General features: G+C 44.0%; 1 protein-coding gene across 2 annotated transcripts in view; it reads left to right on the top strand.

The window, feature by feature from the left end:
* KHDRBS1 (KH RNA binding domain containing, signal transduction associated 1) overlaps positions 1–22574 on the top strand; it is a 38448-nt gene extending 15874 nt beyond the window's left edge. Inside the window, exons 5-11 of one of the 2 annotated variants that reach the window (XR_005787999.1) lie at positions 2203–2336; positions 3061–3262; positions 3771–3838; positions 4594–4652; positions 6978–7170; positions 9789–9848; positions 21909–22574. Coding sequence is in view for 1 of the 2 variants with exons in the window: in XM_040467750.1 (XP_040323684.1) it covers positions 2203–2336; positions 3061–3262; positions 3771–3838; positions 4594–4652; positions 6978–7075 (561 nt within the window). In the remaining variant the exon portion in view is untranslated. Of the gene's footprint in view, positions 1–2202; positions 2337–3060; positions 3263–3770; positions 3839–4593; positions 4653–6977; positions 8336–9788; positions 9849–21908 lie in introns of those variants that run through there. The other variant, XM_040467750.1, reaches the window with a different exon arrangement.
* The last annotated feature ends 4639 nt before the right edge of the window (positions 22575–27213 follow it).

Genomic DNA, 27213 nt, shown 5'->3' on the forward strand with positions numbered 1-27213 from the left:
CAGTGTTAATGGATTAAATTTTGACCTAGGTACATTCAGGACTCTTTCTCCTGGAGGAATTTACTTACATAGAGTTTGATTTGAAAGAGGCATGATTGTTAACAGGCTCGACTATCGATGATATTAAACACATTGGTGTGCATCTCTCCTTCTGGAATGTAACAGGCCCAGGAAGAGTTGGGACAGACCAAGTTACCTGTCTTGCATAATTATTACCACCTGGTCAGAGGGTCCATTCTTTGAATAAGTAGAAAATGGTGTGATTCTTGCCTTTCAGCAAGTCCTGCTAGTTGTCAGAGTTAACATACTACAGTTGAATATTTAATGACCAAGGATGAATCTGGAACCTTAGGAAGCATTGAAATACTATTAACTAGAATTGGGTAAGCATCATGTTTGCATCACTAAAACTAAGAGGAGTTGAGATACAGTTCTTGGTTTTCTTGTGTACGTAAAGTGAGGAGTTGGAACTAGACGTGGTGTCAGCAGGTGTGAGAATAAGTAGAGCAAAAATTTACAGGCAGTGTGTACCTATAATGTCGAGCTCCACGAAGTCCAGCCCCGTCTCAGATGTCTCAGCAGCGGCTTTGCTTCCAAGTACCTCCTCTTCGTTAGAATGTTTAAACACAAAACAGCCAATTTAAAATACCCAAGAGAAAAAAGAGCCGGTAAATTTTCCCTCGATGGAGTTCTTTTTACTCGTTTTGAGGTGTTCTATTGAAGCATCCTAAGCCACCTGGTTTCTGAAGGAATAGGGGGAATGCCAGTCTCCTCTTGATCCTTGGTCTCAGCATATTTCTCAAAAGGGGTAGCTTTACAAGGCTTTCGTGTAAGTGGATCTTCTGAAAAGATGCCTGCCAGGCAGATCTGGGTTTCCTCAGCTAGAAGAATCTAGGCACGTGGGCTGTCATTGGTCATTTGACTCTCCTGTGTGGGTCTCAAGCGTCAGTAATGTGTAAGGTAGGAAGGAGGTGAAGATTAAGCGGGGGGCATCTCTGTGGTAACTAGAATCATCTATTCTCGAAGCTCTGTCCACTTGGGATATATAAAAAAGCATGGAGTGTTAAAACTGAATGGCTCTCATCAGGAAATATTGAAAAGATATGCAAATGGCATTTGACTCAGTTCTTCTCTCTTGTGAAGACAAAAAAGTGACCCTAATTTTGCATCCATGACCAGAGCCTCCGTTTTCCCCTTAGAACCATTAACTGTACCAGAGAGGCTTCCTGGTACAGTAGGAAGAGCACTGGACTGGGACCTTTATCTGCGTCATCTTGGACAAGTTATTATTTCACTTTTCTGAGCCTCAGGTTCCTTGTTCATCCCAAACATTTGTTAAGTATCTGGTAGGTGCCTAATACTATGCTTGGGTCTGAAGTTACAAAAATGGCTCCTTTGTCACAATCTAGTGAGAAAGACAGACAATTCTAAAATGACGTGGTAAGTGCTTGGGTAGGGAAAATACACAGTGCTGTAGAAAAAGAGGAGGGAGTGGGGGTAGCATCAAAGAAAGTTTTTCAAAAGGTAGTATTTTAGATTAAGTCTTGTAAGAGTAAGTTTGAGTGTTTCAGGTGGACAAAAAAAGGCAATATAGTCTGATGATTCAAAGCCTAGATTTGCGAGACAGGTAATTTCTGAATTCATACCGAGTCTGCTACTTACTAGCTCTATATCCTTAGGCTGGTGGCTTTATATGCCCTGATTCTGTTTCCCAACTGTAAAATGGGAAGATCTGCCTACTTAATTCAGGGTTATCTTGAAGATTAAACTGCAGAATCTATAGAGAGCTTATTATAAAGTGCCCAATGCATAGAGCCTATCTAATGGTAGTGGCTTTTACTGTTCTAGGAAGAGGAAGCTATTTGTACGAATGGATGTACAAGTATGCCAGGTTCTGAACGACAAGTTATTTTACATGGCTTGAAAGGAGGTTGTCCATGGAGAGTGGATGGAAGTGATCTTGAGAGCTAGGTAGGGACCAGTGATGAAGAGCTTCAGCTGAATAATGAGGGGGTCTGCCATCAGGACTTTCCTCGAAGAGGTGACAGGTAGGGTGCCATTTGACTTCAGAGAATGCATGACCTGAGTCTTCATCCAGGCATTCAGATCTGGTCTTAGGATCCAAGGCTTATGTGGGCTGGACGACTTCTCAGCGGAAGGTGGAGATGTAGCACAGTACTCCTCATTATCTTTCATTTGCAGGATATGATGGATGATATCTGCCAGGAGCAGTTTCTAGAGCTCTCCTACTTGAACGGAGTACCGGAGCCCTCTCGCGGACGTGGGGTGCCAGTGAGAGGCCGAGGAGCGGCACCTCCTCCTCCACCTGTTCCCAGGTAAAAATAATGGAGATGACTAGAAACAGGATGTAAATTTGACTGCCAGTAGCATCTCTCTCTTAGTGGTGCTCCAGCTTAGAAGGGGGCCTCAGGATTTGTACCATCAAGAGTGGAATAGTAGATGTTGGCACTTTGGTCATAGTCAAGTGCAGCTGTCCTGCTGAAACTTTTGCTTTTTTAATTTTGGACAGTTCTAGCATTTTCAAAATGGTCTCTGACTTTAGAATTTTACCTGTGACTGACCTTTAATGGAGTGTTCAGACTTCCCAAAGTAGTAATCCGCTGATGAGACATTCACAGGTCCACTGTGGGACTGGGTCCTTTACCCACTCATACATTCCTGTGTGTTGTAATAATAGTCGATTTAAGGCATCATGAAATCTGAACATTAAACTAACCTATGTTTTAAAAGCTCTATTTAAAGTAAATTTTCCAGGGCGCCTGGGTGGTTCAGTCCAACTGAATGTCCATTGAATGTCTGACTCTTGATTTCGGCTCAGGTCATGATCTCACAGTTTGTGAGCTTGAACCCCGTGTGGCCCCATGTTGTGCTGTCAGCACAGACCCTGCTTTGGGATTCTTTTTCTCAGTCTCTCTCTGCTCCTCTCGTGCCCTCACGTGTGCGCTCTCTCTCTCTCTCTCTCTCTCTCTCTCTCAAAATAAATATATATTTTTTTTAAGTTTATCCTTTAAAAACATAAAAATAAATTCTCCTTCGCAGGGGCCGTGGTGTTGGACCACCTCGGGGGGCTCTGGTGCGTGGTACACCAGTGAGAGGAGCCATCACCAGAGGTGCCACCGTGACTCGAGGAGTGCCACCTCCACCTACAGTGAGGGGTGCGCCAGCACCAAGAGCGCGGACAGCAGGCATCCAGAGAATACCTTTGCCTCCACCCCCTGCACCAGAAACATATGAAGAATATGTAAGAAGTTTGAACAATGTGCCATTTCCCAATACCTAGAAGGTTGCCAAAGGCAGTTGAATGACAGGACCTAGGCCCTTAACATAGGTGGCAGGGACTGCCTGTAAGATCTGGAGTCTGCTCTCTTGTAGTGACTGTAACACTACGAGAAGATTTTTCCATTTTAAGCGTGGTTTACTATGTGTGAATAGATTAAACAGGAAATAGGCTGTGCCTTGATATATACAGTGTTTTACTAAGGGTTTTTTCACTAGTTACTACTGATAATGCTGAAGTTCAACTTTTTATCTTGTTTCCTGCCCACATGTTTGGTTTGGTTGGTGGTCCAGTTTTGTTTCATTTAAAAAGAAAATAACCCTTTCTCTCTCAGCCATTCCACAGTGGGTGTTAATTTTGGAGGGAAATCCCGCATTCTATTAATCCAGAAGCCTGCCATACTCCCATGGGATGTAATTACCTCCCCTACTCTGTGTGATTCTGACTTTCGGTATCCTTTTATTTGTTCTAGGGATATGATGATACATATGCAGAACAGAGTTACGAAGGCTACGAAGGCTATTACAGCCAGAGCCAAGGGTGAGTAAGGCAACAGAAGTGCCATTTCGTGTCCTAGGGATGGATGGAGGGAGCTGGAGCAACAGAGATTTAGGAAGCACACATCTAGGGAGCGATGTGGCTTCTCTTTGGAGGGTATCTCCTTTGCTTTCCATGTCAGTAAGGCACACGGATCTGTTTCATTTAGATAACTGTGAATCTTATGGTGTAGAATCTGGAAATAGCACGTGGAAAATTCCTGAGCCGTGACCACATGGAAATAAAGGGAAAATGCCTTTAAAATTGTTTTGATTTATTATTTAAAACTATCACAGCCACATTAAAGGTGCATTAAAGTTTAAAAGGAAGCTAGAATCCCACTACCATAAGTGAGGTTATTTTCTGCACTTTTCTTAAATAACGTTTTTTGTGTATATGCATTGTATCTGTGATTGATTGTAAGTGTCTCATAATTCTACAATGGGGACAGAACAGCATGTTTGTGTATTCTTTTCCAGTGAGCCCTATAAATGTGTGTTTGTGTGCACTGTGATTAAGATGGTCAGTTTAGAATTTTGGTTTTTCACTTTATGTGGTATCCATTTTTCTCTGCTATTGTCATTTTTTTATAAATGCATAGTGCATACATGTTTTGGAAGTATTTTCTGGTTTGGAGATGGAGCAGAATTAGCGTTTTCCTGTATTATACATGTAGTAGAATGACTGAGATGTGGGGGAAGTGAAACCAAAACAGACTTAACTCTTGAGCTCTCTAACACTCTGTCTTTGACTTTCAGGGATTCAGAATATTATGACTATGGACATGGGGAGGTTCAAGATTCTTATGAAGCTTATGGTATGTCTTTATTTCCGTGGTGGGCAGAATGTGCAAGTAAGTGCCAGGGAGAGTGCTGGTGACTGGATTATTGGGGGTCCGCCAGTCACCCACCTAAGGAGAAGACTTCAGAAAGCTGAGATGTTGGAGATGTGACAATAGCAGTGCTGCTCTTACTTAAATTGTGTGGTGTGCCATAGAAAGAGGAGCTCTTAAGGTGAGATGGGGTTACTGTTACTCTTGGAAAGTTAAGCGGATGTCTTAAACTAGGGCCCAGGTCCAGCTTGGCCTGGTTGGAACAGCAGAGTTTTAAGCCAGTGTTGATCGTTTTCTACTTCAGGTCAGGAGAGATGGCTAGGCCTAAGTCATGTTGCAGGGCCTTTGCTGCTAGTGCTTAGGCCACATTGGTAGATAACAAGAACTTCATCGTATTTAGCTTTATTCTCCAGCCCCACTTTGTTTTTTAAGAACAGTATTAGCTCTCATCAAAACGAATCTATGTAGAGGAAATGTTAGTTGAAGGGGAGCTAGATGGCAAGTAGCTGGCCAGGGCAGGTTGGATGCAAGAATAGTGCCTGTCAGTCTCAGATCTGAGGCCTTAGGGGCTGGAGCCAGGTCAGGACAGTACTGGCACCAAGCTCCTTACTGGCTTGGAGACACGTCAGGTCAGTCCTTGATCCCAAGAGAGCTATAGAGGCTGGAATGGCAGCAGGACCAAGCTGTCTTCCCTGAGGTTTAGTTGAAAACACATTGCTCGAGAGTGTCCTCAAGAGCCAGTTATGGCCCTGGGTTAATGGGCCCCATAGGGAGTGCCATGTGGCAGTGGGTACAGAGAGAGCAGCCTTTGAAATGCAAGGCATTTTCAGCATACCTGAGGGAATTCCAGAGTCCTTGGCAAGGGGCTCATCAGTTGACAGGTCATCTTAACAGACTAGTTAACAGTCTCCCCTTACCCCTTGTTGAAAAGAAGGGGTGGGGAGCCTTTTCGAGCTGAGACCAGCTGAGCTTAATTCTTCAGCACAGTATGTAGTAGCCAGTCAGCTGCTTGCCCAGGGAAATAGTTTTTACCAGTTCTCACTAAATGGTACTAGACAGTTGCCATCGGTAACACTGCACCGCTCTGCTCGCATGCCACTATTTAGAAGGGCAGTGGGATTGCCCTAGGGTATTTCCCTCCATCGGCGAGACAGTACAATGGGGCCTCTGTATGTGTTTGACTAAATTACATTTCTGTTTTGCCAGAGAAGAGACTGGACTGAAAGAGGCAGGCTGCCTCTTTTGCTCCTGGTATGATGTTGCCACAGTTAATCTGTTAGGATTTCTGCGTTTATAAACAGAATTAGAAAAATAAACCGTCTTGTTGGTACCAGAAGCCACTTGGAAAGTGATGGATGTACCTATTACACTAAGGGTATAAACAAGCTTAGATAGGATTCTTTGGGACTTTAGATCCACATAGAGGTTTGAGACCTATAGTGATGGAGGCTCTTATTTGTGAATGCAGGCAGCTGGAGAAATACTTCAGGGATGAACTGGCTTGGGTAAAGTATGGGGGCGAGTGGGAAGAATAAGCTCATAGACACAATTCTTTTTCCTAAAAGGTCAGCTATAGAAGTAAGTGATACCTCCCTCGGGCTTTTCCCTGTGACAAAGGAAAACCATTTGAGGATGTCAACCATGGTGTCTGGCTTCTCTGGGCTATTGCCTAAGAAAGAAAATAGTGAATTCTCTTCATCAGTGCTATAAACACATTCTGTTGTACTTCCCTCCACCAGAGCAGTGGACCAGCTCTGTTGGTGAGGAGGCCTCATGAAATGTGGCCCTTGTTTGCTTCTCCCAGAGAGCCAGAGGACACGCCTCAACAGGGATACCTGACTTGCTGTTGGAAAGGGAGCTGCCTACTTCCATTCTGAAAGACTTCCCAAAGTTGCCATGTTACCTGAGGCTTTCTGCCAAATTCCTTTGGGAACAGGAAAAAGGGCGTCGTGGACCCACTGAGACTGATTTTTGTTTTACTGTCTTGAGTAAGGTGTCGGGTTTATCCAGGTATTGGGTTATCCTGGAGTAGAGATCATGTTGCCTGTGGAGAACCTCTTTGCTGTAGATGACTCCAGGTCTTTTCTGAGCTGTTTCTCGTCTGCCCACTCCAAATTGCCCTACAGCTGGAAAATGAACTAAACTGTTCAGGAGGTCCAAGCAGAGCAAAAAAGCAAGGACCACTGGGAGGTGGCATGCCACTGGAAGCGAAGTAGTGTTTCTGGTGATCTTTACCATATACTCTACTCCTGCTCATCCCAAGATGCCAGTGGCATGTGGTTTATTAAACTGTTCTTGCTTTCCCCACAGGCCAAGACGACTGGAATGGGACCAGGCCGTCGCTGAAGGCCCCTCCAGCTAGGCCAGTGAAGGGAGCATACAGAGAGCACCCATATGGACGTTATTAAAAACACACATGAGGGGAAAATATCAGTTATGAGCAAAGTTGTTACTGATTTCTTGTATCTCCCAGGATTCCTGTTGCTTTACCCACAACAGACAAGTAATTGTCTAAGTGTTTTTCTTCGTGGTCCCCTTCTTCTCCCCACCTTACTCCATTCTTAACTCTGCATTCTGGCTTCTGTATGTAGTATTTTAAAATGAGTTAAAATAGATTTAGGAATATCGAATTAATTTTTTAAGTGTGTAGATGCTTTTTTTCTTTGTTGTTTAAATATAAACAGAAATGTACCTTTTATAATAAAAAAAAGAAGTTGAGTAAAAAAAAAAAAACCACAAACCTGTTAGTTTCAAAAGTGACATTGCTTGCTTTAAAGGTTCTGAAGTTTAAGGCTTGTTAACTTTCTCTTAGTTTTGATTTGAGGCATCCCGTAAAGTTGTAGTTGCAGAATCCCAAACTAGGCTACATTTCAAAATTCAGGGCTGTTTAAGATTTAAAATCACAAACGTTAACGGCAGTAGGTGCCACCATGTAAAAGTGAGCTCAGACGTCTCTAAAAATGTTTCCTTTAAAAGCACATGGCGGTTGAATCTTAAGGTTAAATTTTAATATGAAAGATCCTCATGAATTAAATAGTTGATGCAATTTTTAACGTTAATTGATTTAAAACAACAGCAACAACAAAATTAGGTTTGTAAAACTGACTTTTTCATTATGTGGGTTTTGAAATCTAGCCCCAGACATACAGTGTTGAGAGATACTTAGCGGGGAGTACGATTTGAAGAGGTTGATTTGGGGAGAGGGGCTGGCCACCTGGATTGAATTTGATGCAGAGCTTTTTAGCCATGAAAAACCTTTCAATAGTAATACTAATAATTAAAATTTCAGTATTTAAAAAGACAAAGTGTTTTGTCCATCTGAGATTCTGCACTCCATGTAAAGCTCACTTGGACACTTAGAGCCACAAGCTGATGATTTTTTTTAAGTTGACAGTTGTCAATATTGAACTGTTCCCAAGGTAGTTAGTGAAGTATGTCTCAACACTAGCATGATATAAAAAGGGACACTGCAGCTGAATGAAAAAGGAATCAAAATCCACTTTGTACATAAGTTAAAGTCCTAATTGGATTTGTACCGTCCTCCCATTTTGTTCTTGGAAGATTAAATGCTACATGTGTAAGTCTGCCTAAATAGGTAGCTTAAACTTATGTCAAAATGTCTGCAGCAGTTTGTCAATAAAGTTTAGTCCTTTTTTAATCAAAGTAAATGTGATGAATTGTCATTTTTTTTTGGGTGGACAATAAAATAGTTTTCTCTTTCAAATAAACTTAAATTAATTCTAAAGTTAATGGGCTTGTTAAAAATTTGGAGACATTCTTAAAAGTGGTGGGGGGGATTTTATTTTAAGTTTACCAAAAAAAAGTTTATCGAGTTGTTAAGTTTTAGTTTAAAAATAACCAAAGCTTTTTCACCCCCTGGAAGTTGTTGACAGCAGTTTTATCCCTCCTATATCACAAGCTCTAATTTCTGGAGAGAAAAAACCCAACTGAGCCGAAACTTGGATTGGTTTCCATACATAGGCCTCAGTATTTAAAGTGCCAGCCACCCTCGCTTGCACCTTCTGTAGAGCCCCCAGGTGGCCCTAAGAGTGACACCAAATAACCTCTGTGAGCTTGGAAAGAGCTAGCACCTGCCTTTAGATACGACAGTTCAGCAAACCCTGGGTGCCCTTAAGGGTTTCCCTTCCAGTCCCAGAAATGCTGTTGACAAATCAGCTGGGCTGGGGCAGGATCTGGCATGTTAGGCTGGCTCTGAACTCCCTCCTGAGAGACCAAGAGAGGAAATGATGGAATTGGTCGGCCCTGTTTCCACTCCTCTGTTAATTCTCGGGGTTCTCATGCCTTCCCTAAGGGAGCCACCTAAACTGCTCGGGGGTGAAAAATCCTCTTGTATGAAGTGCCAAGCTGCCTGCAGCAGTGCATGATGGACATTTTTTTTTTCTTTTTAAAACACACCAACAAAAAACTGTATTTGTAGATTGTGATAAAGTGTAAATAACTGAATTTTCAACCATGGTTTGAAGTCAGCTTTCAGGGCATTATGTCTTGTTTTGATGAAAAGAGATCACTCTATACCCCCCTTTTTAAAGGAAAATTATCGCAAGAGAATCAGGATGTGTAAAGCTAACATGCATCGCAAAAAACCAAAGGTAACATAAATGTCTGATTTTAATAGCACATATTTCTCTTTTACATAAACTGTGACAGCAACTTGCATAAACAATTCTTTAGCTGTTAATTTTAATGTTAAAACTTTGCAAAACTTGTTTAATAAAAATAGCTGTAAAAAGAAAAACCATATGCTGCCGCATAAATTAGCCATAACTCTTAATAATCCTGCCCATCACAAGTGAACTGTAATGTAACCTGGGCACAAAGTCTGACATCTTAAATGACACATTGTAAAATTTCAATGAATGTAGATTAGACCTGCTGCTCCCCAAAGTCAAGCTTTCTGCTCAGCTATTTAAAAATGTACAAGGATGAGCCCCTATAGGTCCCCATATTGATATTCACAATGAAATGTTACTTAAAATTTCTTTAAAGTTGCATGTTTCTCTCCTGTAATGTGTAAACTGCATGCAGGATCTCTATCTTTTATTTTGTATGTCTTTAAAACTTCCTCTTCAAAAGACTGACCTCTTACTTCTCCATTTTCAGGTGATTGAAAACTCCTGAGGCATTTCCTGGAGTAGAATGGGTAGTGAAGACCCATGTCAGGTAGGTTAAGGTGATTTCTGCTAAGGATGTGGGACTTTTATCCTAACTATAAAATAGTTTTGCCAGGCGGTGACCTGGAAGGTGATCAGTGGGCACACTTTTCTTGCCTGTCATCCGTATCCTATTTACAACACGACTATGTTTATATGTTGGTTTACGATCCATAATGAATTTACTTGTTATGATCATAGTGTCAGCTTCTATTTTTTAAATCCCACTCTATCCTGTCAATAACTTATGAGGTGGGGCAGTGTTTCATTTGGAGTTCATTGGTTACAAGCAACAAAGTGACTAGATAATGTAAATAAAAGGGTATTTATTAGAAATGTGTTAGGGGCTCCAGATTTAGTGTGAAGGCTAGAAAATCTGGCATGGGAACCAGATTGCAGAGAACTGGGACAGCAGTGGTAGATCATTGGAATGTTCTTGAAGACAGGACTAGTTATTTAGGTGCTATTGCTAGAATGAATGAACTCTAGCTGTGTTTGTTTGCTTTCTCCCTTGAGATTCAAGTTCTAGGGAGGGAATGTGAGACTGTATTAGCTTGAGTCACATGTTCATTCTTTACCAGGATGTGGGAAGAAAAAACTAATTATGCAAAAGGAAGCCAGGGTGTTATTAGGAAAAAGGAACGGGTGCTGGGAAGCCAAAAAACAATTGTCCAGTAATATTTGTATATTACAGAAGTAACTGAGACTTAATGAAGTTAAGTACTTCCCAGAGTCATATAATTAGTATGGCTAGTAATCGAGCCCAAGTTTGTTGCCAGAACCTAACATCTTAACTCTCTATATTATACTGCTTTTAATCTAAGGAAAGAGGTATTTCTCACCCTGAGGAGACCCTCAGAAGGGATAGTGTGGCATAGTAGAAAGGATATGAGACAATGACAAAGAGAGTTGAATCTCCAAGCTGTCTTTGTTAAGTGACCTGACACAAACCACTTATTTCCAAATGTAGGGAGAAGATTGTGATAATGTACACCTTAGAGTGGTTGGCAAACTGAATGAGTTTTAGTATGTATAAGGCCAATCAATTTGGTGTCCTATATATAGTAAATATTGGTGTTCTGGAAGAAAGGTTAACCCCCTGATTTGGGTAGGCGAGGGCTCCGGCAACTGAGCAAGCCTTCCTGCGGATTGAAGCTGTCGAGGAGCTAGGTGGATGATTCATCCCTCTGTTCCCAAGAGAGTTGTTAAGGTTAAGAGGGCACTGAAGGGAAAGGACCAAACTAGGTAGGCCAAAGGCATGTACAGCCTTTGACGGTGATATCTGCCTTCTTGGGAGATCATATCTTCCTGACCTGCTTCTCCCAGGAGCCTCTGAGGTCTGGAGACTCCAGAAGACCATGTGTGTTGGTCATGGTTCTGGGCACCTAGGAAGTCCTAAGTCTGATATTGATTACATGAATGGCAAGGCAATTTTAGGGGAAAGTCCCTGAATACAGAGAATTAGTCTTGACTCTTCCCTAGGGTAGTCTTCAGAGCAGAATTGGGGGGATGCTTCTTTCTTCATTTGGCCTACAATTTGTGCCTGGAAAAACAGGTTTTTATTGTTGGCAGATCTGGATCTGCAGCAAGTGGTCTGCTTTTTCTGAGTTTGTAGCTTAGTCAGTTAGTCCCAGTGTTTTCTATAGCTTTCTGTCACTACCTGTGAATTTTTATTATTATAGTCCTGTAAGCTTTAGATAAGCCAGGCAGGATTGGGGACCTATCCTGAGTCTGCTTCATCATTTATCTCTGTTTTGACGAAAACAAAACTTTTAATCCCTCTCTGGGCCTCAATAAAGTTGATAATAGTAGTTAACATCACTGTGTGATAATATCCTAAGCAGTTAATAAGAATTATCTCATTTGGTCTTCTTTTTTTTTTTTTTTTTTTTTTAAACGTTTATTTTTGAGACAGAGAGAGACAGAGCATGAACGGGGGAGGGTCAGAGAGAAGGAGACACAGAATCTGAAACAGGCTCCAGGCTCTGAGCCGTCAGCACAGAGCCCGACACGGGGCTCGAACTCACGGACCGCGAGATCATGACCTGAGCCGAAGTTGGCCTCTCAACCGACTGAGCCACCCAGGCGCCCCACACTTGGTCTTCTTTACCTTTCTCTCTTAACTGTTATAAAACTTGAGTAACATAAAATTTACCATTTTAACCATTTTTTTTTTAAGTTTATTTCTTTATTTTGAGATAGGGATGTGTGCATGGAGCTGGACATGGTGCTTGATCCCACAAACTGTGAGATCATGACCTGAGCCGAAATCAAGAGTCAGTCGCTTAATTGACTGAACCACCCATGCGCCCCATTTTAACCATTTTGAAGTGTACAGTTTGATGGTTTTTAGAATATCCACAATGCCGTGCAACTATCACCACTATTTAATTCCAGAAAATTTCCATTACCCCAAAAAGAAATCCCATACCTGTTAGCAGTCACTCCCAATTCCCCTCTCTCCCCAGCCCCTGGCAACCACTAACCTACTTTTTGTTTCTATGGATTTGCTTCTTCTGGATGTTTCACATAAATGGAATTACATAATATGTGCTTTTTGTGATAGGCTTCTTTCACTTTGCATAATATTTTCAGGGATCATCCATGTATCATTACAGCATGTATCATTACTCTTTTTTTTTAATGTTTTTATTTATTTTTGAGACAGAGAGAGACAGCATGAGCACGGGAGGGGCAGAGAGAGAGGGAGACACAGAATCTGAAGCAGGCTCCAGGTTCTGAGCTGTCCCCACGGAGTCCGACGTGGGGCTCGAACTCACAGACTGTGAGATCATGACCTGAGCTGAAGTCTGATGCTTAACCGACTGAGCCACCCAGGTGCCCCTGTATCATTACTTTGTACTAGTGATAGGAAGCATACTACTTCCAAAAGCAACCCATTTCATTTAAGACCGCTGCAAGTATTAGAAGTGTTCCCTCACTTTGAATGAGTCTCTCTGGTAACTTATACTGGTTCTACCTTGGACACCTGAAGAAATAGCCTGTCAAGCACTTGAAGATCCTTTTCATTCGTGTTTCTTTTCCAGTTCCAGAAGGTTTTTTTTGTTAGACTTCCTAGATCTGATTTTCAAGAACTAGTAATTTGGATTTTATGTGCTGGCAGTTGTTGGGTTTTTTCATTTTGTTTTTGTTTTTTTGTTTTAATGTTTATTTTTGAAAGAGAGAGAGAGAGAGAGAGAGAGAGAGAGAGAGAACGTTGAGTAGGGGAGGGGCCGAGAAAGAGGAAGACACAGAAACCGAAGCAGGCTCCAGGCTCTGATCTGTCAGCACAGAGCCTGATGCGGGGCTTGAACTCACAAACGTTGAGGTCATGACCTGAGCTGAAGTCAGACACTTAACCGACTGAGCCACCCAGGCACCCCTATACTGGCAGTTAATATTTACTCAGATCAGTATTAGTCCCTGTAAAACCTCTGCTGCAAGCCAAATGCTGCCCATAAGCCTACCAGTTTACAGCCTCTGGTTAGCTTCTATTAATACAAATTAAAAGACATGTTAGGATTATTGAGATATCATATGGAGATGTGATCCCCTATTGAGAATCACATGGTTGTGATTCACCCATTTAAAGTGTACAATTCAGTGGTTTTTAATATATACAGGGTTGTACAGTCATCACCACATTCAGTTTTAGAGCATGTTTATCACCCCCCAAAAAGAATTCCCATGCCTCTTAGCCATCTCCCCCATCCACTTGCCTTCCCCAGCCCTAAGCAACCACTCATGTACTTCCTACCTCTGTTGACTGGCCTGTTCTGGACATTTCATGTAAATGGAAGCATACAACATGGGATCTTTTTTGACTGACTTCTTTCACTTAGCATAATGTCTTCAAGCTCCATCCATGTCGTAACACGTATTAGTACTTTATTCCTTCTAATGTCAAATACTGTTTCATTGGATGTATATTGCACTTGTTATTTATCCATTCACCCACCGATGGTTGTTTCTGTTTTTTAGCCATAGTGAAAAATTCTGTGGGGCGCCTGGGTGGCTCAGTCGGTTATGTGTCCAACTTAGGCTCAAGTCATATCACAGTTCATGAGTTTGGGCCCCACATTGGGTTTTGGCAGCATGTGGAGCATGCTTGGGATTCTTTCTCTCTGTCTCTCTGTCTCTGTCTCTGTCTCTCTCTCTCTCTTTCTTTTTCCTTTCCCTACCCTGCTTGTGTACTCTCTCAACATAAATAAACTTTAGGGGCACCTGGGTGGCGCAATAGGTTAAGCATCCACTTTAGCTCAGGTCATGATCTTCCATTCGTGGGTTCGAGTCCCGCTTTGGGCTCTTTGCTGACAGCTCAGAGCCTGGAGCCTGCTTTGGATTCATTCATTCTCTCTCTCTCTCTCAAAAATAAGCATTTAAAAATAATAAATAAACAAACAAACTTCAAAAAAAATACTGGGCACCTGTGTGGCTCTGTTGGTTGAGCATTGGACCAGCTCAGGTCATGATCTCATGGTTCATAAGTTCGAGCCCTGCATCAGGCTCACTGCTGTCAGCGCTAAGCCCACTTCAAATCATCTGTCCCCTTCTCTCTCTGCCCCTCCCCAGCTCGTGCTCTCTCTTTTAAAACTAAGCATTTTTTTTTTTTATAAATACTGTTCTGGGCATTAATGTACAAGTTCTGATGTGGACATATGTTTTCAGTTTCTTGCACGTACACCTAGGAGAGGAATTGCTGGGTCAGACGGCAGCCCTTTGCTTAACTGTTGGAGGGACTGCCAGAGGCTGCACCATGTTCCCACCAGCAATGTATGAAGTTTCAAATTTCTCCACCTACACTTGTTATTTTCTGCTCTGTTTATTGTAACTATCCTGCTGGCCGTGAATTGGTATCTCATTGTGGTTTTGATTGGTACCTTCCATAATGAGTAATATTGTTGAGCATCTTTTCATGTGCTGATCCCCTATTTGTAGGTCTTTTGTGGAGAAATGTCTATTGAAATCTTCTATCAATTTTCACATGGGACTATCTTTTTTTTATTAAATTGTAAGTTCTTTATATGGTCTGGTGCTAGACCCTTGTCAGAGAGGTGATTTGCAAGTATTTTTCTCCCATTTCATGGGTTATCATTTTATTTTCTTTGGTTGTTTTGTTTAATTCTGTTTTAAGTAGGCTCCATGCCCAACGTGGGGCTTGAACTCACAACCCTGAGATCAAGAGTCTCATGCTCTACAAAATGAGCCAGCCACGCACCCTTCTCTTTACATTCTCTGAACCACAAAAGTACCATTTTGATGGAAGTCCGAATTATCTATTTTCTTTTGTTGCTTGTGCTTTTGCTGTCATAGATAAGAAGCCACTGTCTCATTCAAAGTTCCAAAGATTTATACCTATTTCCATCTAGTTTTATTTCATACATTTAGGTCTGTCGCCCATTTTGCATTAACTTTTGCATGTGGTGTGAGGTGGGAGTCTCATATTCATTCTTTTGCATGTGGATATCCAGTTGTCCCAGCATCATTTATTCAAAAGACTGTTTTTCCCCGTTGGATGATCTTGGCACCCTTGTCCATACTGGCACACCAATTGACCACAGCGATACAGATCTGCTACCTTTTAAAATATGTATTACTAGGGGCGCCTGGGTGGCGCAGTCGGTTAAGCGTCCGACTTCAGCCAGGTCATGATCTCGCGGTCCGTGAGTTCGAGCCCCGCGTCGCGCTCTGGGCTGATGGCTCAGAGCCTGGAGCCTGTTTCCGATTCTGAGTCTCCCTCTCTCTCTGCCCCTCCCCCGTTCATGCTCTGTCTCTCTCTGTCCCAAAAATAAATAAACGTTTGAAAAAAAAAATTTTTTTTTTAAATAAATAAAATACGTATTACTAAAAGTTACTGATATAATTGGAGTAATTTCTGACAAATAGTAGCTACTCAATAAATAATAGCTGACTGGATTATTTTGGCATCACTAAAGGCTAATAGTCAGTCATGGGGCTAGGATTTGATCCCACATATGGATATCTCCAAACCCTGTCTTTACCCTGCTTTTATACTTCTGGCTGCTAAAGGGGAAAGGAGGCTAGCTATTCTAGCTGCCATGCCTGGCCATATGTAGTCCTTCCGAGGCTTAGAGGCTGTGCTCTGCATGCCCTTCCTTCCACTAGCAACATCCTTTGCTCCTGTCCCCATTTCTCTCCAGGGTTTCTGTGGAACCTCCAGGGTGTTCATGGCAATGACTGTTGCTGCTAAAGGAACACTCTCACCCTTTGTTACCTAGGGATACTACAGTTATTCAAGTAGCCTTAGAGTTTGTCCCTTCTTGCTTTCTCTCCCACCCCCTTCCACCCCGTGTCCCAAGCCAAGAATGAAGGTAAGGATGCTTCAGCAGCTGCTAGGGCTCTCTGGCCACTAAACATGAAACAGACTCAGACTGTGTTTTGTTTTAGGAACAGCAGCCTGAGAGTCAAGACCCAAAAGCCTCTTGCCTGCACATACACAGAGTTGCACTGTACCATGTGAATAGGGGAGTAGGGGTGGTGTGGTGGTAGATGTTTCACTGAGGTTTTTGAAACTTAAGTACTCCCTGCCTGGTCTCAAACCCCAAAGCTGTATGTCCCTCAAGGCTCACGGGCTCCGTCTTTCTGTGTTCTTGTGCCTTGTGAGAGCCTGTACAGGCTGCTATTTGCTGGCAGTGTTACTGTTAAGTAGTCATTTAAATTTTTCCTTGGTCTGGGGCACCTGGGTGGCCCAAGGGTCCGACCTTGGCTCAGGTTATGATCTTGCAGTTTGTGGGTTCGAACCCCACGTTGGACTCTGCTGACAGCTTGGAGCCTGGAGCCTGCTTCAGATTCTGTGTCTCCCTCGCTCTCTGCCCCTCCCCCACTCATGCTCTCTTTCTCAAAAATAAACATTAAATTTTTCCTTGGTCTGTTTCCATGCAGTGATCTTGACCCCACTTGGGAAGGGAAGGAGAAAGTGACATAGGGAAAATAAGCAGCTCTTCCTGGCTAAGGGAGGAGCTCTTAATTCTAATTTGAATGCCTCCTGTGTGTCCCTATTTGGTAAATGAGGCAGCTGATACTAGGAGAGGTGAAGTAATTTACCATCATTGCGTAGCAAGTTGTGGGGTGTGCCTCTCAGGATTTTTATATACTGAAGTCAATTCTCTATGCTGAAAGCACACTACTTCTGTAAGATGACACCATATTTCATTGATACTGAGGCCATTTTTTATAAGCTGTATCAAGTACTGCAAAGAAAGAAAAAATGCTGCCAATTAAACCAACACAATAGTTTGTTTTCATATCAAGTGTAAGATGCATCCTGATTTCAGCTGTTAAAATCCGAAAAGAAAATGTATCTTAACTATTGCATTTTGTCAGTTCTAACATTTATTCTTTGCTATGTGTATGTATTACCTTATCCACCTATAAAGTAGCTATTATTGTCCCATTTTTACACAGTGATGAAACTGAGGCCCAGAAAAATTAGGTAACTTGTCCAAGGTCATGCAGCTGTTAAGTAGCAGAACTGGAATTCAAGCTCAAGCCGTCTGATTTCAGAGTCCATGATCAGTTTCAACTACTAGATTGTGCTGGAATTTTAAAAAGAGTTTTACTTGTCAGCTAGAACCATCTCAGCCTATACAGTATTCTCTATTCTGGAAGGAGGCTGCTTCTGCAGGCATATTATTGCTGCTGCAGTGAACATTGCTGAGACCACATAGGTCCTTATTCTGGCTGTTACAGGTCACGGGTCTCCATCAGTTTATAGTGTCTACCTTTCAGAAGCTCAGTCTAATGGAAGAGAATAAGTCTTCAATAGTCACGTAGTGTGTGGTTGTGCTCTGTTGCTGAACTGAATATCAAGGAGGCTGGGGGAGCTGTCCGAGAAGTCTTAGGGAGCATCGGAGAAGGGGAGTGACATTTAAGTCGAGTCTTAAAGGATAACCAAGAATTTGCCAGGCAGACAGATTCACCTAGCACCTTATTATGGCTTTAAACAGACTAATGTCAGTGCCTGCTGCCTCGAGAGGTAGTTTCACTAGCTTTGGAGCCTTAGGTGAGCTAGCCTCCCTGAGTCTGTTTCATCCTCTGCAAAATGAGAGGTTATCGTTTATTGAACAACATTGTTGTAAAGATTGAGTGAATGCCTGCAGAACGGTCAACGTGACCTGTAGTAAGCACCCAGTAAATGTTAACTATAAATAGAGGCTGGGCGAGTAGGTTACTGCCCCTTTTGAAAAGCTAAATGTTAGGCAAAGAATTTGGTCTTCATTCTAAAGGTTAGGGAGCTGTTAAAGGCCTTGAGCATGAAAGTGACTTGAACACACCTGTGTTTGCAGTTGAGCCCAAGGTAGGTAAGAAAGGAAAGCAGAAGGGCAGAGTTTGGTAAAGTGGCACCATTTCTTTGCCAGAGAGTGAAGGGATGTTGTCCCCTCACCTTGCCTTCCTTCTGCTCTCCTCTTACCAGAAGCCTTTTGGTTCTTAACCTTTTTCAGAAAGAATAATCCTGTCTCCTCTCAGACGTTTGGGCTATTTGAGGGTGGGATGTTAGGCCTTTGCCACGTTATGGGAGGCTTCCCACATCCTGTCCCTTTAACCCACCCTGTGAATTGGAGACGAGAACTCAGTCCCCTCTGATAGAAACTTCACTCTTAAGGAATGTTGCTTCCTCACTCTAGGACCTGAATGCCTGAAGTCTCTGCCTCCATTTTAAGCTCTTAATTCTAGGCTAACTCCACTGGAATTATCATATGCAGCGACCCACTTAATTCTCACAGACAACCCTGTGAAGCGGGGATTAGGCTGGGAAACTGATGGAGTCCGGGCTAGGATGACCAAAGGGCCCAAGAGCTGGAGTTGAGACCCATGTCTCTGCTCTTACTTAACTGCCTCCTGGTCTCTTCTCTGTACCTACAGTGGCCACCAGAAGATCCGCTTACACTGAAAGTAGTTCCCAGCTTTGGTGTACAGGATGGATACCCCGTGCTGTGTTTCCAGATTCGTGAAATTAAACGAATTGAATATTTCTAAGCCTTCCCTTTCTCTCTCCACAACCTTCACGTATCTCTTGCTCTCTGGATTAATAGTCATTGCATGTTTAAAGCTAGCAAGCATCTGATGAATATTTAATAGCCTGAGCAGACAGGCTGGATACAGCTGTCTGAGACAGCAGCTGTTGGGGGGAAGGGGAGGAAGTGCACTGCCCTGCCTAACTACTTGTTCTTTTGTTCCCTGGGCTAGCTCTTGTAGGCTCCTTAGGAACAAAGGCCTATCTATGGTGGGCACTGCACCCTAGTCCTGTTGTGACCTGATTGCTCCCTGAGCTTCCAAGGAGGCTGCGTTCAGGCAGCAGACCAAACCTTGTGGGGATTGGGGAGGTGGGGGGGGGGTGGGTAGTGAACAGATAAGTTCACTGACCTCTAAAAGCAATTTTCTGACCCCTGGGCTGAAAGTCGTCTCCTCTGTAACCTGTGCTAGCACGAGGGCGGAGGCCATGTTCTCATCCAGTGTTCCGCCAGCTGCAGCTCTCCATTCTAAGAGGAGGGAAACTGTCTCTGGAAGGGACTTGGATTTCATAACTATGCTGCTGAGGGTCAGCTCCTTGACATTCCTTGACCGCACATAGCAGCTTCTCAGCAGTGGGTATACTGCTGTGGTGAGAGTCTTTGGCTGCTGTCTCAGGCAGGAGATGGGCAGCTAGGAACTTCTCAGACAGGGACACAAGCTATCCCAGTGCTTCTCCCCACCTACCCCCAGGGAGCTTGTTGCTACAAGGAGTCCTCGTCATTTCCAGGGCAAACTTGGGGAGGATATGGAGCCTCCTGAAAAAAGCCAGCTCATTTGAGACGTGTCCAGGCAGAGTCTGAGACACAGCCAGGCCATCAGCCCAGATCAATCACCTAAGTAGAACACGTTGCTAAGAAATTGGGACATCCTCCTGTTCTCAATACTGCATTAAGAAGCCTGTATGAGCTGTTGTTCCCTTGTTAACCTCTGGAGCCCACTTAGCACCTCAGTCTCTTCTCTCCAGACACTGTGGTGTGAGAACTTGAGATAGAAGAGTTTGGGTTTCAGATACAACTAACTCCTCTCAGGCTTTTGGCTCCTGCAGCCTTCATGCTTCCCATGCATGGCCAAGCTTTAGGTACAGGATGGACGCTCTCCGTTTCTTAGGCTCTCTGGGGTTGGAGTTCAGAAAAAAAGCTCTGCATCTGCCTTTGAGAAAGAGAAATACCTTGTGCTCTGATAGGATTCTTCATAAGCTTCTTTCCAGAGGTCAGTATAAATGGCCGCCCCTTTCCTTCATTTTATTAAAGGCATTAGCTGGGGTGCCTGGGTGGCTCAGTTGGTTGAACCTCCGTCCAACTCTTGATAATCGATTCAGGTCATGATGTGGGGTCATGAGATCAAACCCTGTGTCGGGATCCTCTCTCTCCCTCTGCCCCTCTCCTGCCTTGTGTGCACTCGCTCTCACTCTCTCTCAAATAAAAATAAGTGCATTGGCTGATATATATTATTAGAACACCTACTATGTGCTAGACACTGGAGATTCAGTGGCAAGTAAATAGGATAAAATTGGTCCCTGCCTTCACGGAGCTTATATTTCTCAAATATAAGTCTGTCCTCAAGACAGACACTAAACAAATATTAACCTCCTAAATAACATACATCATCTCAGTTTTGACAAGGGCTATGAAAGGAAAGAACAAGGTGCTGTAAGGACAGACAACAGGTGCACTAGCCTAGCTTGGGGGTTTTCTTTAAAGAAACGATGTTTAAGCTGACATCTAAAGGAAGGGTTAGCTAAGCAGACGGTTTGGGTTTGCGAGAATGGTTTGGGGAAAGGATACAGAGCACATTCTACCCAGAGGGCAGGTTTGAGGCGAGGTAGGAACCTGGACCTTATTTTGAGGCCGTCACTGAAGACCACTGAATCCAGGAGTGAGGTGTGGGGAGCAACATGATTAAATTTAAACATCACTTGCTGGGGCGCCTGGGTGGCTTAGTCGGTTAAGCATCTGACTTTGGCTCAGGTCGTGACCTCACGGTTCATGGGTTTGAGCCCCGTGTCGGGCTCTGTGCTGACAGCTCAGAGCCTAGAGCCTGTTGTGGATTCTGTCTCTCCCTCTGTGCCCCTATTCTGCTCGCACTCTGTCTCTATCTCTCAAAAATAATAAATAAACATTTAAAAAAAAAAAAAAAAACTTGCTCCTAAGTGGAGAGTGGATTATGGATTTTGAGGACCTGTTAGGAAACCTTATTTTAGTCCAGACAAGAAATGAGGAAGACCTATAATAGGGTGATAACTGAAAATGTAGAGAAGTGAATGGATCCAAGGACTTTCCAGAGCTACAATAAACATAGTTTGGTGCTTGATCAGATGTGGGAGAAGAGGACGTGATTAAGGAGGGTTCCTACTTTGCTGGCTGGAACGACCAACAGAGCGGGGGGTGCTATTTTTTTAAAAGAACAGGAGCGCTGCTAACAGGCTTTGGCACGAGAGCAGGGCCCTGCCCTGTGGTCCAGGCTTAGGATGTGTCTCTCCTGCAGATAACTCTGGGTATTTGGGGCTGTGAGGCCAGAAGAGATGGACCCCTGAGCTTAGGACCGAGGTGCTAACAATAGCTGTAAGAAGATGCCTATTTTCCTCATTCTCTTTCCTCCAAAGTCTTTAAAGAAAGCTCTTTATCATTTTCACATCTCTGGGAAAGCAAAACCCATTTTCCCCTCTGTATAGCTGGAGGCCCCAAAGCTTGTATAGCTAAAGGCCTAGTGGTTTCAAAGCTTGTATAGCTAAAGGCCCTAGTGGTTTAGTTGATTCTGCCCTGAATCACTCAGCTCAGGCATAGCCAAGGATGGGAGGTACATGAAGTGAGGCTCCATTTTCATTGCCTGACTAACAGCAAAAAGACAGTTCTTATAAGCTGTGGGCTCCTACTGCCTACCCATCTGTGCACCTAGAAACCTGTACTGAATGAAGTAACTAGAGTTGCGCTGTGGGATGAGGAGATTGTAAGGGAGGCAGCCTGGCCGAATGGGAGGCCAAGAAGCCCCCTGATAGGGTAGCTTCATGTCTCTTAATTTTCCACTTGTGTCTTTGCAGCGATCAGAGGACTCCGGAAACCAAGAGAGCTGCCTGCTGTGTCAAGGCTGGCCTGAGGGCATTTGCTGAGCACAGAGGAACCCAGGAGGGATCACCAGTCTTTTCTCACTCCACCTCTTGATCTGTCTGATTTGCCCACAGAAAGCCAGCCAGGATCCCCTAAGAGAGTCTGTAGGCCCAGAATGGAGTCCTCAGGGCTGCAGGGAACTGTGATGCTAACAAACCTGCTTAGGACTTTAAAGAGCTGAAGGGCACTAACAGTATCCCAAGCACAGCTTCCTAGATCTGAATAAACTGGCCACTCCCACGGTGTCCGTTCCCAGATTGCCTGCTTCCCCCTTAGCCTCCAGCAAAACTGGATGGAACCACCTCCTGTTTCCCGCCATACCACACCTGCGCTACGGGTGCCAGCCTGGGAGCCCTCTGGAGGTGCCCAAGGCTGGTTGTCACCTCTGTTACAGTCTGAGGAAAGCCAAGTGAGAAGGTTCATTTACTTTGAGCAAGTTATTTAACTTCTGAGCCTGTTTTTCTCTTCGTTGCTGATTACTAACCTTGTCCAAAAGGCTTTTAAAAGGCAGGGCTTTTCCTACTTCACTTCTGTACTGTCTAGCCCTTCCCCGACACGTCTCTGGCACCGAGGAGCTCAATAAAGTTTGGTCAAGTGAAGAATGGTCCCACTCTGGTAGCTTCTGTCAGCTCTGGGAGAGAGCCAAGGCACCTTGTCTAGCTCCCGCTCTTCCTCCAGCTATATTGAGCTAGCTCTTTGGCCCAACACTTGCTCTTGAAGGATTGAAAAGTCAGCCTTTGATAGCCTTCTAGTTTCCAGTGGCCTGTGTCTAGGCTGATTTTATCCTGAGCTACCTCAGAAGTTAGGGACCTCTAATACTACATTCTTCCTTTAATAAAATAACTCTTACGGTCATTATCCTAACAAAGGAACTAGGAAGAGGGCTGGGTTTGGAAAGAGAGACTGTCTGCATTTTAATTGCCTAGGACATTCTAATGAGCTTGGATTTGTTCTTAGCAGGAAACAGACATTGAAATCAGTTGACTGACTTTGGGCAACTTATTAAACCTCTGAGCCCAGTTTTCTATTCATTATTGATTACTATAAATAAGAGCTAATAACTTATTAAGTGCTTAGACTGTACCAGGCACCATGTCAAGTATTTATATGCACAATTTCACTTAATCCTCCGATCCATTATACTCATTTTACAGATGAGGAAACAGAAGCTCACGGATAAATAACTTGTGTAAGGCTAAGAAAAAGGAGCTGTCAGACTTCATAGTCCCTGCTTTTCACCTGTTTGTACCTCTTAACCACCACAAGTACCTTGAAACAGTAAAGCATTGTGTTTGTGTGAGACATTTGTATAGGGCAACCAACCTTATCCAGGTTTACCTAAGACTGAGAAGGTTCCTGGGATGTTAGACTTTTAGTGCCCAAACAAGGAAAGTCCCAGGCAAACCAAGATGAGTTTGTCAACTTAGGTTTGCATTGAGACACCGTCCAGAGCTGGCCACTGAGGCTGCATTTTCCTTGGCTTCTGGGTCTCTTAGGCGTCACCTTGTGGCTAGAGTTCCTTTATCTAGCATTTGAGGACTTAGTTCAGCAGGCAGAGGAGGAGTTTGGGGCAGGGAGTTAGGGATTCACTTGGCATCTGAATGATAAATGGAGGCACAGAGCCTGGGTCACTATCTGAAAAGCCAGCACCAGGTTCCTAGGAAGCCATGCCCTCAACACCCACCCCCCCCCCCCCCCGCCCCCGACACAGGATGTCTACTTGGGAGCTGTGGAATTACAGTAAAGCTCACAAGAGCTAAAGCCAAATCCTACATTCAAATCCTAGCTCATCACTTGCAGTGTATTTTTCTGGGCCTGTTTACTCCTAAAAGGATAGTAATCCCTGTCCACTGAGTGGTCTCTGAGAAGCAAACGGAATGTGTGTGAAATACCTAACATGGGGGTCTATGCATAATACTGCTCAACACTTAAGTTTCCTTCCTCCTTTTTCCTGGCTTGTGATTCTTACCAGAGTCCTGTCACCTGTCACGTCTGTCACATACAGCCTCCTCCCATTACCACTTGCAGCCCTAGGGATCTTCCTTTGAGAGCCCTGACCTAGTGGCCTTGGCCCACCCACCCAGCTGCCCTTCATGTCAGTCACTTGCCCTGCAAGCAGAGAAGGGATGACATCAGCCTTCCTCCCTTCCCCCAGATGAAGCCTCTGAACTGTTTTGAGCCATAAATATTTTAGCTGGGCCTTTCTCTGGCTGTTGCCAGGGTGATGGGCTCTCAGGGGACTGGGGTGGGAGTGTGGAGGCAGGGCTGGCAGCCTGGGGCCTCGCAGCGGAGCTGGCCCCGGAGGGGCGGGTATGAAGTCTGGCCAAGAGCCAGTGCTTGCTACAGCAGTTCTGAAGGCTATGGCTCTGTCTGCCTGCCTTCCCTTTCCTGGGCCCCTCCAAGCTGCTCCTACTGCTTCCAGGCCCAGCTCTGCCCTTGAGAGCTACGTGATCTTGAGTAAATTGCTAAGTGTCTCTGGGCCTTCGTTTTAACATCCGTAACAGAAAAGTCCTTGCTTAACTCTCTGCAGGTTAAGTGGAGAAGACAAAGAAAAGGAGGTTTTATGAAAATCCTATGAAATATGAGGTTAGTTGTGATTGGAGAAGCTAGGCCTCTCTTGATAGACCTTAACAGCTGGAGTCCCAGAGCAGTGTGGATGCCACTCGGAAGACTGTTAGGGCAGGGGTGCCTGGGTGGCTCAGTCGGTTGAGCATCTGACTTCGGCTCAGGTCATGATCTCAGGTTCGTGAGTTCAAGCCCCGCGTCCAGCTCTGTGCTGACAGCTTGAAGCCTGGAGCCTGCTTCGGATTCTGTGTCTCCCTCTCTCCCTGCCCCTAACCCACTCGCATTCTGTCTCTGTCTCTCTCAAAAAGAAATAAACATTAAAGGCTGTCAGGGCACTGCCTCTCCTCCGCTTCCTCACACTGCAGCTCCAGCTCCTTTTCTAAGGTTCCCAGGTCTAGCTGGGCTACCTGGCCTGCACGAGGTGTTCTAAGAAGGAGTTGGGCCCAGTGACTTTAGGAGGAAAGTTGGTGAAAGCCTTTTTTTGTTTGAGATATAGATGCTCAGGCCCCCAGGTGAGATTAGGCCCTCATCCTCTACCCCCTGCTTACATCTGGCCAGCTGCTGAACTCTAGGTTGTGGATCGATCTTGTGATTGGTCTAAAGAAGAAAAGAGCCAGAGAGGGGGCACCTAGATCCATGGCCCATTCGTACCATTAAGCAGCTCTGGATAGGGTGCAGGATTCCACATGCCCTGCCCAACGGGCCCCACCACAATTTTCCTGTTGAGTCCGGGGCTCTGATTCCTTTGTGCCAAGCTCCCCCTGGTGGTTAACAGGTGCATTGCAGTGAAATAAGCTCTCAATAGGCTAAATTGCAGGCCACCTGAGAGGTGGAATAGTTTGCTTTATACCAAGGAGAAAAGAATCCTTGTGCCCCACTCGTAATGACAATCGTTCCATTCCTTATATAGGATGTCTCCCCTACATGTTTGTTTATGTCATTAATCATCACAACAATTCAATGGCAGGAATCATCCTAATTTTACAGAAGAAACAGGCTTAGAAAAATATAATCAAGTCCAAACTCTTCACTGTATGTAGTTTTCAAGAACCTAACCTATTTTTCCACCTCCATCTTCAGTTAGTCCCAAGCTGAAATGGACTTGCTCTTCTGGAACATAGCTTACCTCTGGGCCTTTGCTCGTGCTGTTCTCTGTATCACATTGCACGCCCCCCCCCCCCCCCAAGTGCATTACCTACCAAAATCCTATTCATTTTTGAAAACCTAAACAAGAAATACAGTATTGTCGGGAGCCTGGTGGATCAGCCCGTTGAGCATCTGACTCTTAATTTCAGCTCAGGTCATGATCGCAGGGTCATGGGATCAAGTTCTGTATCAGGCTCTGTGCTGAGCATGGAGCTTGCTTGAGATTCTCTCTCTCTCTCTCTCTCTCTCTCTCTCTCTCTCTCTCCGCCCCTCTCCTCTTCCCTACTCATGCTCTCTCTCTAAAATAATTTTTAAAAGAAATGCAGTATTTTCTAAAGCTTGCATTTATTATCTTTGTAATACTATAAGACAGGGAAAGCAAATGTCTGGATGAGTACAGGTGCATGAGTAGCCCTGAGATGTGGAATGTTCGATGGAGAGACTAACATATACATGGAAGTAAGAGTGGCTCAGGAAATTAGAAGAACACGAAGACACATGGATTCTCTTTTGGAGCTTGTAATAAAAATCAGATGTAAGTATTCTTGCTGGCAGAAGAGAGAGCAAGTTCCTGGGAAACCGGGAGAGCTACAGGTGATATTTCTTCAAAGTCTTCAATCAAATTCACATTACTTTCCTTTGTACTTCATAATAGATCCGTGTTATAATAATAGTAACTAATACTTAAATAGCACTTACTGTGCACCACGCATTGTTCTAAGTACTTTACACAGACTAATCTTCATTATAATCTCAGAAGATAGGTACTAAGACTACCCTCATTTTTACACTGAAAAAACTGAGGCACAGAGAGGTTAAGTAACTTCCTAAGGTCATGCAGCTAAGAAGTGGTGGAGCCAGGATTTGATTCTAAACTACAGCAGAGAAGGTGCTCTGAATAACTACACTTTGATATTGAAAACACTGCCTCACGTTTCCATGAATAAAACTGATACTCCAGAAAGCAGTATTGTGTTTTATCCTGTGGTTGCACACCCCCACTGGGTACCACTAGAGGTCTGCATAGTCCAGGTAGAAAACTACTGATCCAGAGGACAGAATCGCCAGCCATGGCCCCAAAATAACGTGACCAAGGAAGAGATCCCAACTCTAGAGACTCAATGACACAGGACTGGCCTAGAGCCAGTGACATTTCCTCAAGAACCGAGACTCCTGGAGGAGCCAATAGAGAACAAGTTATTAGGAAATGAAGATGCAAAGAAGGGAAGCAAGGGCTTCAGGGTCACAAAACAGCTGAGACACGTGGCCACAGATCTGGAAAACAAGAACCTAACCAACATCCTGCCATCTTATGATTCTTTCCCCCAGGGATCCTATAGGAGGCAGATGTGAAAAGACTAGGACCCTAGATGTTTCTGCTAGATGCTGGGATCGAAGTGTACGTTGTTCTGGATTATTTCAGTTGCAGTTGCCAGACCCCAAACACAAACTGGCTTTTTATAATAGAAAAGTCCATAAAGGATTCAGATATGGCTGGACCCAGGGGTTCAAATGATGCTATCAAGA

Source organism: Herpailurus yagouaroundi, unplaced genomic scaffold, assembly GCF_014898765.1.
Source record: "Herpailurus yagouaroundi ecotype Mexico unplaced genomic scaffold, PumYag 77, whole genome shotgun sequence".
Taxonomy (NCBI): domain Eukaryota; kingdom Metazoa; phylum Chordata; class Mammalia; order Carnivora; family Felidae; genus Herpailurus; species Herpailurus yagouaroundi.